At 49.0% G+C, this 18,708-nt stretch overlaps 1 protein-coding gene across 1 annotated transcript in view; it reads left to right on the top strand.

Annotated features, from left to right (window-relative positions):
* The window catches only part of LOC144891270 (uncharacterized), a 208,194-nt gene extending 190,379 nt beyond the window's left edge, over positions 1 to 17,815 (top strand). The window contains exon 2 of the mRNA XM_078773713.1: positions 16,164 to 17,815. Within this exon, the coding sequence (XP_078629839.1) occupies positions 16,164 to 16,212 (49 nt within the window). The 3' untranslated portion in view covers positions 16,213 to 17,815. The remainder of the gene's footprint in view (positions 1 to 16,163) is intronic.
* Positions 17,816 to 18,708: the final 893 nt, after the last annotated feature.

Here is an 18,708-nt window from a genome sequence, read left to right on the forward strand (position 1 = left end):
TAAAACCGCTCGGTAAATAACATCCAAGCCACGTCTGTAACAATTGGTGTCGGGAGTGAGATTCGAGGCCCGACCAAATTTTGAAAAAAAAAAAAACGAATAGAGGAAAAAAAAAATTTGGTCAAAATTTGGAGCGGCCGAAATTCGTTTTGTTTTACAAAACCCGAATTTTGAAAGTCGCGCTATGGCGGATCAAGACGGCTGGGGTCCGGTAGGGGAGAGTGAAGCAGGGTCGGTCCAGGACCAAATTGAGACACGTGAGGAGAGCGAAACAGCGGGGGTAGCAGATTCGCAAAATAGCGTCGTCACGCACGAGGTAGCGGGCGCGCGAAATGGCGCCTCGCAAGTAGCTACGGCGGCCGCACCCGCTGCACAAGTGGGAGGGATGGCCCAAATGCAGGCCCTCATGGAGCAATTTATGGCGCAAATGCAGGCGTCCCTCAACCTGCAGAAGGACGATATGAGGGCTAATAGTGAGCAAATGAGGGCTGATAGTAAGCGATTGGGTGAGCGATTGGAGGACCAAATGGGGGTAATGGGAAACCAGATGGGGGTAATGAGGGACGAAGCGAGGGGTACCGGTGAGGGGTTAGACAATAATTTTAAGGGATTAGACAAGAAATTTGGGAAGTTAGACAATAATTTTGAGGAGTTAGACAAGAAATTTGGGAAGTTAGACAATAATTTTGAGGGGTTAGACAACGGGATAAAAGAAGTGAAAAATGGGTTAATGGGGGTAGAAAATAGAATGGCTGCCCAGGAGAATCAGATAGAGGGAGTGAAAACTGGGTTAGAGGGGTTAGAAAACAGTATGGAAGGCAAATTGAGGGACATGAGGGACCAAGCGGAAAGGGAAGTTAAACAAATGGAGCAGCAGATAGAGGGGGTCAGAATGGGGGTAGAAACCAAACTGGATGCTCACAGGGAGGAAATGGAGCAGATGAGGGTGGCATCTGGGCAGGAGATGCAAGTGATGGGAGAGGAGATCAGAAGAGGAGTGAGTGAGGAGGTCGGAGGAGTGCGCGAGGAGGTGAGGCACTGTAAGGAGCACATGGAGAAGGAGGTGAGAAAGGGGACTGTAAAGTTACAAGGGGGCATAGAGGACCTGACGCAGGAGGTGGAGCAGCTGACGGTGGGACAAACGGAGTTAGTGGAGCAGGTTCAAAGGAACACTGCGGTATTAGGAGGTTTAAAAGCGACACAAAACGACATAAAAAACGACTTGATAGCGACAAAGAGGGAATGTCAGATGGTACGTGAGGGACTGACAACGAGGTTGGACGAGGTGATAGAGGTAATGGAGACGAAGGACCGGCAGGTGAGGACGCACCTGGAAACGGTCAAGGTAGCCTTAGAGGATGAGCTTGAGGAGACGTACCGGGGAATAAAAGAGGTGAAGCACAAATTAGAAGAAGTGGAAGAAGGGATGAGCGAAATTAAGAAGCGACGGAGAGGGGATAAGAAAGAGATAAAAGAGGAGATAAAAGAATTGGTCCAAAGTCTGTGTTTGGATCGTGATGATGTGCTCATTAACCGGATGAGGGATTCGCAGGTGATGGAGGAGAAGCGAAGAGAAAGAGGACCCGGTGTAAGTGGTGACCAATATGGTCGTGCGTATGATGCGCCAGGTGATTTAAGAGGCTTGGGGGTCGAGATAGACCCGGGTGTTCGTGAGAGGCCGTTGGTGAAGTGTGCGACAGGTCTGGTGTGCGAAAATGGAGGTGTGCAAGAAAGTCCGACTCTGGGGTGTGTGAGGAAAACGTGCGTGCCAAGGAGTGAGTGTGCTGGCGAGAGTGAGTCGGTCGTAGCGCGTGTGCGAGGGAGCACGTGGAAGCGCGGGGTGGTGAGTGTTACAGAGGGTGTGACGGGAGAGTGTGCGCAGGAGTGTGCGCGAGAAAGGTGTGTAACGGACAGGTGCATGAGGAAAGAGTGCGCTGTCAGAAGTAAGGAAGAATGCACACCTGTGGTGAGTGTTACAGAGGGTGTAACGGGAGAGTGTGCGCGAGAAAGGTGTGTGACGGACAGGTGCATGAGGAAAGAGTGCGCTGTCAAGAGTAAGGGTGAGTGCGCTGTCAAGAATGGAGGTGAGAGTAGTGCGAGTGACAAGGAGAGTGAGCTGGTTGTGACAGGTGAGCGAGGATGTACACCTGGGATGGAAGGATGCACACCTGGAATGGTAGAGCGTGAGTGGGAATGCACGCTGGAGTTGGTGGTGAGGCACATGGTTGGGTGTGCGAATGAGGGCACACCTGTGATTGTCACAGAGGAGGTGACCGAGGAGGGGGCGCGAAGCGGTGTATTGGTGAGGTGTGCGAGCAACGAATGTGTGCCAAAGTGTTCGGTGGTCAGGTGTGTGACCAAGGCTGTGAGTGGAATGGGTGTGCCTGGGTGTGTAAGGAAAGGTACAAGGAGCATGAGCACGGCTGGATGTGTGAGCAAGGAACGGGCTTCGGGGTGTAAGCATGCAGGTGAAGCATCGACATTAGACGGGTTAGAGGTTAGAGCGACTTTTAGCCGAAGCGGGCCCTCGGTGCGTGCTGGGCCTCGCTTTGAACGGCCGCGTCCGTGCTCCACCAGGTGGAGCGGGCGGCAGGATAGGAAGGGTCGTCATGGCGACCACTTTTTGGTGAGGCATTCCGGCAGGCCGAGATCGAGCCATGGGATGGCTCCGTGCCGAGATGGTGCGTGGGATCTCGGCACGGGTAAGCCCCCGTCCCTGCACCGAGTGCCGGACGCATCCAGCCGCTGGCACAAAACAACCAGCATCCATTGCTTGGCTTTACGAAGCCGGGCTTTGGACAGGGATTGGCGCACCGAGAGGTATTAGTGAGTCGACTGGGTGATGAGGTTAGTGTTTTGGCCCCAAAATTAGAGAAAAACAAAATTTGATGATTGGCAAGGGATTGGCAGTAGTGATTGGCAGATGATGGGTAGTGATTGGCAAATTTTTAATTTGTTGAAATTTGATGTGCAAAATTGGTAGTGAGAGACCCCCGATGTGGTGGGATGGCATCCCTGCCACCCTTCCCATGTGGGGGCAAAGGAGCTATAGTTTATGGGGTATATGGCAGTGAAAACTAGCCCGGGTGGGTTAGGTTATATTGATAGGGCCCTAGAAGATGACATTAGGTGACGTTAAGTTTAGTTAGTGACTGATACCTGTAGTGGGGACGCAGGTAGATTAGTGTGGATTATAATGACGAGGGAGCGCAATAGTTTAAAGGGACGACTGGGAAGCGCAAGTTTCAGAAGGGAGTAGTTAGCTGAGATGATGCCGTGTGTGTGTGAGGATTGAACAAGTGTGATTGCACAGGTGTGCAACTGGACAGGTGTGTGGAGCAGTGTATGAGTAGTGAGTGTTGTGGATCAGCGCGAATGCGCTTGGGGAGAGAAGGGTGCAGGTGGCACCAGGTGTGAGAGCACAGGTGTGCAGGTACAGGTGTGTGGAGAGAGTTGGAGTGAGTGGTACGGAGTGGTGTGCATGGTGCGAAGGTGTGGATGGGGGAAGAGTGGACCCCTTTCACGAGTACCCGGGGCGGGTAGTGTAAGTGTTAGGTAGAGGGTGCAGGTAAATTGTGGTTGGATATTGGCATTTGTGGTGCGGTTGCAGAATGGTGTTGTGAATGGGTGCATTAGTGTTGTGGAAATGGCTGGGCGTGTAGCCTGTTAGTGTGTGTAGTTGGTTGGGCACTCCACCACTGTGAGGATGTCGGCCAGGTGAGGCCGCAGGTGGGCTCTGGGAGCCGGTAGTTGTGAGTGGGTGCCTGAGGATCCCGGGTGTGGATCGGGCAGCCCAGTGCCAGAGAGGGCACGGAGTGGGGAGAGAGCCAGAGGGCCTTCCCCAGGTAGTTAGGTTAGGGTAAGGAGCAGGTAAGCTCGGAGGCAACTGCAGTGGTGGAGGTGTGCAGGTGGGTAGACCCACTGGGAGAGGTACACGCCGCAGCCCAGAAATTGTGCGAGGGCACCGGGAGATGAATCGGGGGAGTGAGACCCCAAATTGAAAAGCACCACAGGTTGGCCAATGGGAATTGGTTTTTAGAACCCATAGAGTAAGAGGGCCAATGGTTTGGCCGGAGAAAGACCCCGGGTAGTGTAAAGTTGTTAAAGTCATTTAGGAAATAGTTAGGATTGAAGAACCTGTCGCACCATACGCAGCCACTTACCTGTGGTGATGATGATGACTCCACACCTGTGTTTTCTTTGTTTGTGTTGCAGAAATGAGAATTGCTGTTGGATTTGTGAGACGCATCACGACGTGGATGAGACATTGGGGTGATTCCATCTCTCCCTCCCTAGGAGGGACTGATGATGAATTGGTGATGGCAAATTTTGATGTTGAGTTGGAGATGGCAAATTTTGATGAGAGTTGAAAATGGCAAATTTGATTGGTTAGGAGGGAGAGAAGACGAATTTGGTATATGGGAGGAACGGGGAAGACAGTAGGGATGTTTGTTGATTTGTAAAGTAGATGTTTATGGGTAGTGTTGTGTTGTGTGGATACAGTAAGGGGTAAGGGAGGGGCCATGTAGGTTACCTGGTGGGGGGGGGGGCGTACGATAGGAACGTACCTGTCTCACCTGGTTCCCATGTGCCCCCAGTGTGCATCACCTTACATTGCGTGCACTTTTGCGCCCTTACCACCTTACTCACTTGTTTCTTCTTTTGTCTCCCACCTCCGAGGATCTGGCTTTGGGGTAGAGAGAGAGGAGAGAGAGGTGCTGGCTGCGCAGTTGTGGGCCTGCACTTTCGCTGTTTGCTGCCGGGATCGATACACCATATGGACCGCAATGTTTGTGGCCACCCACAATGGACCGCAGTTCGTTTGCGGCCAAGCACCACCCGGGGATGGACCTATGGATCAACGTGGCACCTATGCCATACAGGTGAACCACTAATAGTTAACACCACCAAGTGCACCACAAGAAGAGCAAGAGACACCTGCAGGGTTAGGGGTTGTCGAATTTATTTTTATTCCAATGAACAATGGTGACTGCACCGATTGGTGGTGGGGTGGTGCTGTTGATGCTCGGGAAGGGTGCTCTGCACGTTATTAAAGGCCGTCGGCCACAGAGCACTCGTGGGTTGGTGTATCGATGTTGGCAAGCGCGCTCTCTCTCTATGCATAACATCTGCATGTGTCCCTCCAAAAACAGGTCCTGGATCGTAGTGTAAATAGCAGCGTAGTCTTGTAAATAATGCTCCCTACCGGCTGTATGTTTAGTTTGAGAATTCTTTCCGGATTCGGTTATCCTGTGGGTGTGTTTCTGTGAGGAGAAGGGTGCAACGTCGCAGGGGGACATATTTACTCATTTGTGAATATCTGTAAAACTGTCGCACTCAGGGTAGAGTTAATAGTAGAGGGAACTACATTGCGTGCCACACTAAAGTAGGTAAAAATTTATCGGGTCGGGACGCCCCGAGGGTAGAGAAGGGTGCAATGTTGCGAATATGGAATTTGGCCTCCATATCCGCTTGTAAATATTCCCCTATTTTCTCCAATACTCCCCAACTTTCCCCAATCCCCCATTCCCTAGTCCCATTGCATGTAAATAACAATCAGTAGAGCCGACCTTCCCCTTATTCCCCCATTAAATGTCGTGCCCAGGTCCACCGCACCACACGTAGACAACTTTCGGACATCTTCCTAGTTATTCTTAATCTATGTCAGTTAAGGCCTCGTTTCCATTAATTATGACTCTTCGTTGCACCAGAATGTGATTATATGGCATCAGTAGTGAGTTTAGGACCTTTCCCATACCTCCTCCCATCTTCTTCCCCAAACAACAACAATAACAACAACTACAACAACAACTACAACAACAATTACAACTACAACTACGACTACAACAACAGAGGGGCGGGGAGTGTGCGTCCTCACACCGGCTCGGTTACCCGCCATGACCATGCGCTTCACGGCGTTACCCCGAAGGGGCTGGCTGTCAGCTCCTCGTCAGGGGCGGAGCCAGTAACCCCCCCACGCACCCAATGAGAAGCAACGTGCCGATTCCATCTGGGGCGGAGCTAACGAGCCGAGGGCGTGTCACTCCCCGCCGGATATACGCGGCCCCGCGCCGGATGTGACGTCAGATGCGCCTCAGCTTGGAGAGAGAAGCCACCGCCACCCCCAGAGCGACGATACCTCCCCGCATCTTTGGACCGGACCGGACCGTACTGTACCCTGCCCCGAGCCCAGGAGGACCTGGAGCCATCGATACCTGCCTTTCCTAGCCATCAAACCCCCGTGTGAGTCAGCCGTTGTCCCGTTTGTCTGTCGTCTGTCCGGGGTTAATATAAGAGTGTGTCTAAGTGCCTGTCTTTCTGTGATTATACTTCTAGCCCCTGTAATCTGACCTTTCCGTACGAATATAATCTCCTCCGGAGGTCTTGAGAATTGAAACCTTGGTGTCGTATTGTGTTATTGTAATCCAGCCGGGTGTCTTCTTTTTCTTATTGAGCCAGCATCGCGCGACTAGTCAACGTTCGGGCACAATCGGGTAACTTGTGCAGACGTGGTCATACCATAAAACCGCTCGGTAAATAACATCCAAGCCACGTCTGTAACAATATATATATATATATATATATATATATATATATATATATATATATATATATATACACATATATATATATATAAACAGGAAATAAATAAAAATAATTTGGCGTCAATCGAAGTAGCGGTCTATTGCCTATTCACCGCCCAGGTTCATTTTTTTGTATGATTGAAAATAGAAACTTATCCTATCATATATAAACTAGTAAAACCTCGTCAAAAATGACGGATTTGAACAGATTATGCGACGGTGCATCCTCGTGAGCGTGCCACCAAAGTCTGAAGCCTCGGCCTCGTGTCAGTTGAGCTTATATCTTCATTATATATTGTGCATCCTCCGGATGTAAATGAACACTCGTTTTACTCTTTGCGCTGTGGAACCCTCCGTCAGGTCCCAGCGAGTGTAGTGAGATCTCATGATGTCTTTTGTGAAGAGTTGGCGAGCTATCGCCGGCATTCCCTTGTTCAGTTCTCCCTGAAACATTTCTCAGGATGGCAAACCACCGAGTGTAATCCGTTGTTACTGTTAAATTCCTACAGAGGCAATGGCAAACCACCGATATTTGTCTTTTCCAACTAATTGTTTTAATTTCTCACGAACCATGGGAATGGCAAACCACCAAGTGTAATTGTTCCTGTAACTGTGTTGTTTGTAAATGAAGTAATCCAATGAGATAGGTTCGGGAAATACTTTAAAATATTTCTTATACATGATGTTATAAATATTGGAGGAAGTTTTCTCAATGGTGAATTAACCTGTATGATGTTATATGCCATGGCTGACGATGTTTTAAAAGAATCTTGTTTATTTTACATCTACCTTTTTGAACATGTATATATTACAAAGTATTGAAAAAGGTCACCTTGTCGAACTTATTGGCCCTTTCCCGTCTCGGGAATGTATCTGTTCGCATTTCCCTTTGTTTGCATCTCTAACCACATCTGCATTTGAGACAATGTACGAAATACTTATTGTGACTTACTGAGTGCAATCTTATCCTGCACATTATTTTAACTTCTTCTTCTACTTACAATCTGCATACCTCTGTTTTACAGCATGTGGTAAAATGCTAAACAGACTTCCATTGTATCCTCATGGCACCAAGGATGTCTCGTCTCAACATGTTTTTCAACCCCCCTGCCCTCGGTCTGGACAGCTGTGCAAATATTCCCTCTCAAAGACTTGTATATACCCAAGACCGTTCGGAGATTCGACAGAGGCATCCTTATACTACTGCATTCGTGTGTTGAACCTCTCCGCATACGTATTTATGTTACTTTGTGATGCTGTCAAATCTATAGATTATTAAATTGTATTTTGAACGTAAAGTTGAAGTGTTCATTCTTTGACAGAGAATTGCACATTATGTGCAGTGAATTTCACGTCCCAGCGCCTTGTATTTATTATTTTAAAAAACAGCTTATGTACACCACCCTTGATTCTTGGTTTGCAAGCCACCGTCTACAATTCCAATATCTATCTTCTATCTTCTTCTATTATCTATTATATTGTTGCGGATATGAGGATGGTATTTTTTTTGATTGTGTAACATTGTTGATTATGGCCCCTCCTGCCTCCGGAGTTGTGTAAAGGTAAAAAGGGCGTCCCGGTAGTTAATTCCATGAAACACCACATTGAAGGACACGATAAAACCCTTGTTCAGTAGCTTATATCTTATTATGTGTTTTAGGGTAAGGCCTTGTCTTCCATTAAAATAATACTCCATTGCACCGAATCAATTAAGAATAGCTCCCCTTCAATACTTCCATTTCCCAGCCAAACTCTCCATCTGCGGGTAAAGCAGTTCACAAGCGTGGGGTGCACGCCCTCTCATTTCGCTGCTATAGTGAATATGTGCTCCGTGCTCTGTTTGAACAGGAGGGGCGGGGTCGCCCGGGAGAGGCAATCCCAGGGCGCGCCACAAAGGGCGGGGCTGTTCAACCCCATGCCCAAATAAGGAAACAAGCCCGTGGCTCGCCACGAGGGGCGTGCCGTCGGCGCCATGCCCAAATAAGGAGACAAGCCCGTGGGATTACCATACAAGGTCACGAAACAGAGCACGGGGGGGAGGGCGGTACCGAAACCGAGGGGGGCGTGGGGCGTGTCAGACCCGCGCTGAAGGTTTGGACAGAAGGGTGCGACGATCGCTGGGACAAGCTACACCAGAGATACGGCAGATGAGTCCAGGTGCGTAAGAGGGTTGGCAGTCCACCGGGAGAGAGTTCAGAGTTGCACCGGAGTTGCGTGAGAGATACGAAAAGACTTTGACAAAGAGCCGCTTCAACCAGCCCCGTTTCAACCCGCCGAGTGATCCTGCCGGCGTGCGCTGTAAAGCCGAATACAAGGAGCTGCCGGCGTGCGCTGTAAAGCCAAATACAAGGAGCTGCCGGCTCCTCGCTTCCCGCCTGGAGTGGACCTGCTCGCTGTGCCCTGTGATCCCACCTGCTCATCCCTCCAAACGATTCCTACCCTTCCATCCATTTGCGTACGTGAGTTTGTTCTGTTCGTGCTGTCCTGGGTAGTAAACTAAGTCAGTATAAGCTAGTAATTTGCACTGTGTTACCTGCTTTTTTTCATGTCCGCTGTAAATACCCGTGACTGCTCTTTTTGCTTATGTGTGTGTAAATAATAATAAACCCCGTTACTCTTCTGTACGTCTTCTTCTTCTTCCTCTTTGCATTCGTCGTCTTAGTCTTTTCCACATTGAATATCTGTGGCGCGATACGGCCAACGTTTGGGTGAATCGGGTTTAGTCGGGGAACAACTGTTCGGCCGCGGTGCCTTCGCTCGGCAAACAACATCCTTATCTGCGGACAGTAACAATTGGTGTCAGGAGTGTCGGATCGGACCCGAAGCGCGCTTAACGCGCTCAAAATTACGAGCTGCTGGAAATTTGTGTTGTAAAGCAAAACCCGAATTTTGAAATCGCGCCATGGCTGGTCAAGGCGATCGGATGCCGGTGGGTGAACTAGGAGAGGGGTTAGGAGTAACACAGGATCAAATGGAGGGGAGCAATGAGGAGGTGGTTGAGGGGGTATCAGGCGCACAAAATGGCGCTCTCGCGCACGAGGTTACGGGCGCGCAAAATGGCGCCTCGCACATGGCCACGGCGACCGCGCCCGCGACCGTAGCAGCGCCGCTGGTGGATTCGAATCTTTTTATGTTACAAATGGGGGCCCTTATGGGGAGGCTAGAAGCAAAAATTGGAGAAATGGGGAACCGGACGGATGCTCAGGGTGAGCAATTGGGGGTAATGAGGGACGAAGCAAGGGGTCCCGGGGAGGGGTTAGACAATGGGATAAAAGAGGTAAAGAATGGGTTAACGGGGGTGGAAAATAGAATGGCTGCCCAGGAGAATCAGTTAGAGGGGGTGAAAAATGGGTTAGAGGGGCTAGAAAATAGGATGGAAGACGAATTGCGGGCAATAGGGGAGCAATCCGCCCGGGAAATCGAACAGATGGGGAACCAGATAGAGGAGGTGAAAATCGGGTTAGAAAGTAAGTTGGATGCTCAGAGGGATGAATTGGGACAGATGAGGGTGGCATCTACAAAAGAGATGGAGGAAATGAAAGAGGAGATACGACGAGGTGTAAGTGAGGAGGTCTTGGGGGTTCGCGAGGAGGTAAAGCGAGGTGAAAAGCGTATAGAGAAAGAGGTGAGAAATGGGACGGCAAAGTTACAAGGGGGAATAGAAGATCTGACGGAGGAGGTGGAACAGCTGACGGAGGGACAAAAATAACTAACGGAGCAGGTTCAAAGGAACACTGCGGTACTAGGAGGGTTAAAAGCAACACAAAGAGACATCAAGGACGACTTGATAGCGACACAGAGGCAATGTCAGATGGTATGTGAGGGACTGACAACGAGGTTGGAAGAGGTGACAGAAGTAATGGAGACGAAGGACCGAGAGGTGAGGACGCACATAGAGACGGTCAAAATAGCCTTAGAGGACGAACTTGAGGAGACGCACCGGGAAATAAAAGAGGTGAAGCAAAAATTAGAGGAAGTGGAAGAAGAGGTGAGTGAAATTAAGAAGAGACGGACAGAAACTAAAAAGGAGATAAAGGAGGAAGTGATGGAGTATGTGCAAGGTCTGTGTTCAAATCATGATGGTTTGCTCACTAACCAAATAAAGAGTTTGCAGGTGGCGAAAGAGGTGCGGAGACGAGGTGCCAAGGTGAGTGGCGATATACGTGGAAATGTACATGATGTGAGGGGAGCTTCAGTCGGCTTGGGGGTTGATTTGGACCCGGGTATTCGTGAGAGGCCGTTGGTGAAGTGTGCGACAGGTACGGTGTGCGAAGGAGGAGGTGTGCGAGAATGTCCGACTCTGGGGTGTGTGAGGGAAAAGTGCACGCCGAGGAGTGAGGGTGCTGTCGAGAGTGAGTCGGTCGCAGCGCGTGTGCGAGGGAGCACATGGAAGCGCGTAGTGAGGAGTGTTACAGAGGATGTAACGGGAGAGTGTGCCATCGAGAGTGAGTTGGTTGTTGCGCGTGTGCGAGGGGGCACATGGAAGCGCGGAGTGGGGAGTGTTACGGAGGAAGTAACGAGAGAGTGTGCGCAAGAGGATGCGCGAGAAAGGTGTGTAACGGACGGGTGCATGGGGAAAGAGTGTGCTGTCAAAAGTAAGGAAGAATGCACACCTGTGGTGAGTGTTACAGAGGATGTAACAGGAGAGTGTGCGCGAGAAAGGGGTGTAACGGACGGGTGCATGGGGAAAGAGTGCGCTGTCAAAAGTAAGGAAGAATGCATGCCTGTGGTGAGTGTTACAGAGGATGTAACGGGAGAGTGTGCATGAGAAAGGTGTGTAACGGACGGGTGCATGAGGAAAGAGTGCGCTGTCGAGAGTAAGGGTGAGTGCGCTGTCAAGAGTGGTGGTGAAAGTAGTGAGAGTGACACGGAGCGTGATTTGGTTGTTACAGGTGAGAGAGGATGTACACCTGGAATGGAAGGAAGCACACCTGGAGTGGTAGAGCGTGTGTGGGAATGCACACTTGAGTTGGTAGTGAGGCACGTGGTTGGGTGTGCGAGTGAGAGCACACCTGTGATCATCACAGAGGAGGTGACCGAGGAGGGAGCGCGAAGAGGTGTGTTGGTGAGGTGTGCGAACGACGAGTGTGTGCAAAGGTGTTCGGTGGTCAGGTGTGTGACCAAGTCTGTGAGCGGAATGAGTGTACCTAGGTGTGTAAGAGAAGGTGCAATGACAAGGAGCATGGGAACAGCTGGATGTATGAGCAAGGAACGTGCTGCGGGGTGTAAGCATGCAGGTGAGGCATCGATGGTAACCGGGTTAGCGGTTAGAACGACATTTCGCCAAATCGGGCCCTCGGTGTGCGTCGGGCAGCTTCGCGTGCCGCGAGGACCAGCGGGGATCCGAACCACGGCGGGTTCGAAAGGACCGCCGTACGTGATCCACGCTGGGCCGCGTTTGGAACGGCCGCGTCCGTGCTCCGCTAGGCGGAACGGGCAGCCCGATAGGAAGGGTCGTCATGGCGACCCCCTTTTGTTGAGGCATTCCGGCAGGTCGAGATCGGGCCATGGGATGGCTCCGTGCCGAGGTGGTGCGTGGGACCTCGGCCCGGGTAAGCGTCCTTCCCTGCACCGAGTGCCAGACACATCCAGCCGCCGGCACCAAACAACCCGCATTCATTGCTCGGCCGTGCGAAGCCGGGCTGTAGGAGTGAATTGGCGCACCGAGAGGCATTAGTAAGTAGACTGTAATGATGAGAATAGTGGTCTGGACCCGAAATTAGAAAAACAAAATTTGATGATTGGCAGAAGGATTGGCAGAGTGATTGGTAATGGTACAGTGATTGGCAGATGATTGGCAAATTTTTGATTTGTTGGATTTGGACGAGCAAAATTTATAGTGAGAGATCCCCGATGTGGTGGGATGGCAACCTTGCCATCTCTCACAATCACGGGGGCAAAGGAGCACTAGTTTATGGGGTTTATGGCAGTGTAAGCTTGCCGAGGGAGGGTTTGGATAATGTGTAGGGACCTAGTAGTTGACATTAGGTAACGTTAAGGTTAGGTAGTGACAATGATACCTGTAGTGGGGACGTAGGTAGATTAGTGTGGATGATAATGACGAGGGAGCGCAATAGTTTAAAGGGGTGACTGGGAAGCGCAAGTTTCAGAGGGGAGTAGTTAGCTGAGATGATGCCGTGTGTTTGAGGATTGGAAGTGTGTAAGGAACAGGTGAGATTGCACAGGTGTGCAACTGAACAGGTGTATGGAGCAGTGTATGAGGGAGTAGTGGTAATTGCGTGTGGTGTTGACCAAATGGTCCAGGAAGGAAGGAGGGTGCAGGTGGCTCCAGGTGTGAGTGCACAGGTGTGCACCAAACTGGTGTATGGAATAAATGGTTGTGTGAAATACATGGATTGTGGAATACATGGAGTGTGGAGTATATGGAGTGTGGAGTATATGGAGTATTGGAATGGATGGTCGTGGAGTGAGTATGGTGGAAACTATGGAGTGGAGTGGATGGTGCGAAGGTGTGAGTGGGGGAAGGATGGACCCCCATCACGAATACCCGGGGAGGGTAGTGTAAGTGTTAGGTAGAGGGTATAGGTAAATTGTGGTTGGATATTGGCATCTGTGGTGCGTGGTGGAAGAATGGTATTTGGATGGGTGCATTAGTGTTGTGGAAATGGCTGGGCGTGTAGCCTGTTAGTGTGTGTAGTTGGTTTGGGCACTCCACCACTGTGAGGATGTCGGCCAGGTGAGGCCGCAGGTGGGCTCTGGGAGCCGGTAGTTGTGGATGGGGCCCGAGGATCCGGAGGGCGGACCCGGGTAGCCCAGTGCCAGAGGGCACCAAGGGGTGACAGAGCCAGGAGGGGCCTTCCCCAATTAGATAGGTTAGGGTGAGGAGCTAGGTAAGCTCGGGTGGCAACTGCAGTGGTGGAGGTGTGCAGGTGGGTAGACCTGCTGGGAGAGCTACACGTCTCAGCCCAGAAATTGTGCAAGGGCACCGGGAGATGAATCGGGGGAGTGAGACCCCAAAATGGAGAAGCACCACAGTTTGGTCAATGGGAATTGGTTTTTTAGAACCCATAGTGTAAGTTGGCCAATGGATTGGCAGGGAAAGACCCCGGGTAGTGTAAAGTGTGTTAATGTCATTTAGAAAGTAGTTAGGATGAAAATCTCCTTGCACCATCTGCATCCACTCACCTGAGGTGACAGGTACTCCACACCATGCCAGGTGGTTTTTATTATTTTTATTGATGCAAATGTTTGGAATGTGAGACGCATCATGACGTGGGTGTGACATTGTGCCTTGATGTTCCATCTCTTCCTCCTTATGAGGGTTGATGATGAATTGGGTGATGGCAAATTTTGGATAGAGGGATTGTGGAGACGAATTTGGTGTAGGGGAAATATGGGGAAGATGTGACGCTAGCGACGGATTTGTAAAGGTGTAGATTTTGTACATATGGGGTAAGGGCAAGGGTAGTGTAGGTGACAGGGGGGGGGGGGGTGACGTACGGTAGGGACGAGCTTTCTCACTTCGCTCTCCATACGCACTTCGCCTTGCATTGCCTTGTTTGATGTGTACCCTTGTGACCTTACCCCTCGCTCATCTGTCTTCCCCCTTTTGTCTCCCACATGACCTGTGCGCCATTGGGCGCTGAGGGGAGTGTGCGTGAGTCGGCCATTGTGCGCCTGGAACTCCCAGAACCAGCTGTCTGCATCGATGCACCACATTATGGTCCACACATCTGTGGCCGAGCACCACTGATGGACCCCATGGATTGGGGCGTGGCCCCTCTGCTGGAACCGGCCATGAAGGCCTGAAATCTTGCTGGCGGACCTTGGCCACAGGGCACCGATGCCCCACAGGTGAACCACACTAGTCGGCCCTGTGGGCCATAAATAAAATAAATAAACATGGACACGTTGGGTGCACTTTATTGTAATACAAATAGGCCGCCAGCAAAGGAAAGACAACATCTGGAAGAAATAATAATAGCCAGCAGAGGGAGCCGAAGAGCAAGAGACCACCTGCAGGGCTAGGGGTTGTTGATTTTATTTTTATTCATTGAACAGTGATGACTAGACTACGGATTTTTATGTTAAGAAAATAGGCCTTTTATGTTTTGAAAAGCGGCATTTTTTTTTTTTTATGTGAAAAAATCCCGAAATATTTTTTTCCCCCGTTTTATTCATTTTTTATTATTACCAAGTTTTTCAGAAATCAGTCAAAAAAAGAAAAAAAATGGTAAGCTTTTTCCTGCACAACATTAAGCACTCTGGGCTAGTAAACAGGTAAAAAATGACGTTCAGTAGTCTAGTAGGAAGACTAGGTCCCCCTGCACCCCCCGGAGATATACTTCTAATCAGTGTTTCTAGATTGGACAAAATGTGTTGAAAATGACTAGCTATGGCCCCAAGCTGAAAAAATGTCCCACATACCATTTTTATGCAAATTACTGCTGCCATTATCAAAAAAACGATTTTTGACATATCTCAGCCAATATTGCAGATAATTGAAAAATGAAGGTGTCTAGACCCATGTTTTGAAGGGCATAGATCATGATAGAACTATTCATAACATGATTACATGTGTCTATGGTATACTAGTATGCATATTAATGCTGTAATTACAAAATAATCAGTTTTACAAATGATAAGGATACGTTAATACTGCAGATAACTTAACATGGTACATAAGGGGTCTAAACCCAGGTATTTTCAAGGTTAAATGTCAACAAGATGCTCCTGAGTCTTGCATAGGGGCGGGACATTGGCAGTAACATTGGTACCACTCAACTTTTCTTCCCACCATTGACTTTGTATTGCGAGAGATTTTCACTTGCTTATTTAAAGGTTTCTCACCCAGCCCACGTAAAATCTACCAACTCCTGCTGTTAACTCCCAAACATATTTTTTTATGTTATCCAATCACAGTGCAGAAATGACAGACTAGAGATCCAAATTAGTGCTGCTATAGCTGCCATTTTACATTTCCATCCATGTAACATGCGCGCTCGCGCGCTCGTATCAATTGGTAATGTCGCGCGCTCGTATCAATTGGTAACGTTGATGTTATTGAATACCTCAGTTGAAAGTTCAGTCTTCCATTCCATCTGTGTGTTGTTCTTGGTATTCATCCTCCAATCTAGCCAGGTAAGATGCTAACTATAATGTTACTCACACTCTTGACTTCAGTTTCTGCATGAAATCATAAACAGGCAGAATAACAGCTGAGCCAGCTAGCACCATGTTAGCTAACGTTAAAGCTAGCCTCATCTATGTACAGTATGTTCCTAATGTCGGTGTAACTTAAACTTTTGTTAATGCCAAACATGAGACATATCTGTTGACTTCTGTATATGAATTGAACCAGAAAGAGGCACGACAGCTGAGCTAGCTACAGTAACTTAGCACAATGTTTCATTGGCCTAGATAGCTAACGTTAGTGTGGAAGAATTTAGATGTTTTAGCTATTAGCACTTTTGATGCCACTAAACATGGTTTAGTCAGCTAAAAAGTACCCTAGTGTAGAACATGACTCAGAACCTCTGTTACCTCACTGAAAACTCAGAGCCTCCTTTCACAGGCACTTTTAACATCATTCGTGATTTCTTATTTGTCATTTAACAGTGATGGTAGACATCGACAGCAAGCATGCCCAAAAGAAAACGGAGTGTAGAACCTGCAGCCCAAAGCTCTCCTCCTACATGCATCCTTCATGTACCATCCATGTCTGATCATGGGGATTTCACGCCCCTCCGTAAAATTAAAGGATCTGCTTCAGAAAAACTGCAACTGCTTCAAAAGATCCGGGATAGACGTCTCAACCAACCGCATGACTCCCCATGTCGTATGCAATCAGTATGTGATCAGATCCCGGCAACTCTTCCTGATGACCTAGAAAGAGTAGGATATCACAGCAAGTGTTATAAGCACTTTGTCCGCCACTTTCATCGTCTGGGAGATGATACAGAACCAGGGCCATCAACCTCATCATGGCATCACTCTCCTCGTAAACCAGGAGGTTCTGCTGAACCCATCTTCCCGCCAGAGTGTATATTTTGTGAGAAAGTTGAGACCAAAGATGCTCATCGCAATACTGAGAGGCCTACAACCTTCCCATCCTTTAAAAACAAAGAAAATGCATGGGAGCAAATCGAAACACGGGCTGAGAAAATGGGTCTCTATCGACTCCATCGAAAGGTGAAAAACAAAGACCTCTTTGCATGTGAGGCCAAACACCATCCGTCATGTTTTAAAGCTTTCCGCACAGCATTCTACAACTATGAGCGTGCGATTCACAGAGCCGAAGCACCAAAGGAGCAGGCTTGCATGTCAGCCGCCCATGAAAAGGCATTCAACTCAGTACTGGAACACATTCAAACCCAGGTCATCCAGCAGAATAAAGTTCTACAGCTTTCTTCCTTGCGCTTGCTCTATGTCGAGGAACTGAAACTGAATGGATATGAGAACTCAAATTATCGGTCAGAGAAACTACTGAAACGCCTACAGAATGACCCAATCAAGGAGCATATCCACTTCACGAAGGTTGATCATGACAAATGTGATGTCATTTCTTTCTGGCTTGTGCACAGCTCAAACATAACAGTTTCCAATGCTCTCGCACGAGCATTCACACTCGGAAGCACAAACAAGAACCAAAATGTTGCCCTCCAACTTCGCCAGGGTATTCTACAGGCTTTCAGAGAGTGTAAAGACCAACCATGGCCACCAACAGCTGAAGACATGGAGCTCAATCCTGAAGACATCCTACCTCCAGACCTTGTCCGCTTTCTCAGCGTGCTAATGACTGGCAAGGAGGGCATCGAGACAGAAAAGGTGAAGCGTCTGGTCTTCTCCATTGGACAAGATCTGTGCCGTGCAGTGTCAGATGGAAAATGGAAGTTACCAAAGCACATTCTCCTCTGTGTGACTGTAAGGCACCTGTTCCGAAGCAAACAGCTCACCACAATACTACACAGGCTTGGACACTCTGAGAGCTACGATTTCGCCTTGGAGTTGGAAACTGCTCTCGCCAAGGTCCTGGATGAAGTCTCAACTTATCGTACACCACAAATTGTGACAGGAGAGGGCAACCTTGTATTCCACTGTGAGTGGGACAACTTGAATAAAACCACTACCAGTGTGCACGGCAGCAACATTGTAAACAGTGCTGGAGGAATCATGGTGCAGGAGGTCAAGCCCGGGTTCGAGAGCAGCAAGGACCGAATGCTACCTACCATCAATAGGTCACAACAGCGTAGCCTGAAGGTCGACACACCAAAAACTCTCCCACCCTTGCACTTTACTCGCGTTGGCCCGAAGTTCCCTGAAGGCTCATCATTCACACCGCCAGCAGAGAATGACACAGTCTATGCCACTACGATGCAAGAGTACTACATCTGGCTCTTCATCAGATACATCGGAAGCTGTGGCCTGCAGCCTGTGCCTGGGCTAGGGGGTTTCACCTCTGCAACTGGTTCTCCCCCACCCAGCAAATCAACAGTCGACTACTGCACGCCTATCCACCAACCGATCACAGACAACGCAGTTGTTCGTGAGCTACTGAAGCGTTCCGAGGCAGCAACTGCTGAGGTGGGTCAGAGATGGGTCCTGAATACATTTGATCTGGGTGTCTGCATGAAAGCCCTTCCCATCATCTGGCGCTGGCCAAATGAATTTGCTAGTCATGTAGTAACGATTGGACCCTTCCACACATCCATGAACTACATCGGGATGCTCACTGGACACAAGATGCGTGGTTCTGGATATGCAGAGATTCTCTTTGAGGCACAACTAGTAACAAGTGGATCTCTCAAAGGTGTTCTCAGTGGAAAGGCCTACGCAAAGTCCCAACCTCACTGGTGGATCTTCTGAACACAGGAGAGCACGAAGAGGAGGAGGAAGAGGAAGGAGAAGAAGAGTTTGACTCTGACGATTTCGATGAAAATGATGATGACTGACTCAGTGTAGAATCACTAATGCTAATGATGTTTATCTAAAACAAGCAAGAGAAGAGTGGTCACATTGAGTGCTAGGACTATTTTGACAGTTGTAATATTTAGAAAAATAAAACTTTGTGTTAACGTCTGTGTAGACGGACCTTAATATGAGTCTATTATTTCGTAAAACTGTGATTATTTTGTAAATAAAGCACTAATTAGCATACTAGTAT

This window comes from Myxine glutinosa, chromosome 3 (genome assembly GCF_964187855.1).
Source record: "Myxine glutinosa chromosome 3, kmMyxGlut1.1, whole genome shotgun sequence".
In the NCBI taxonomy this organism is placed as follows: Eukaryota; Metazoa; Chordata; class Myxini; order Myxiniformes; family Myxinidae; genus Myxine; species Myxine glutinosa.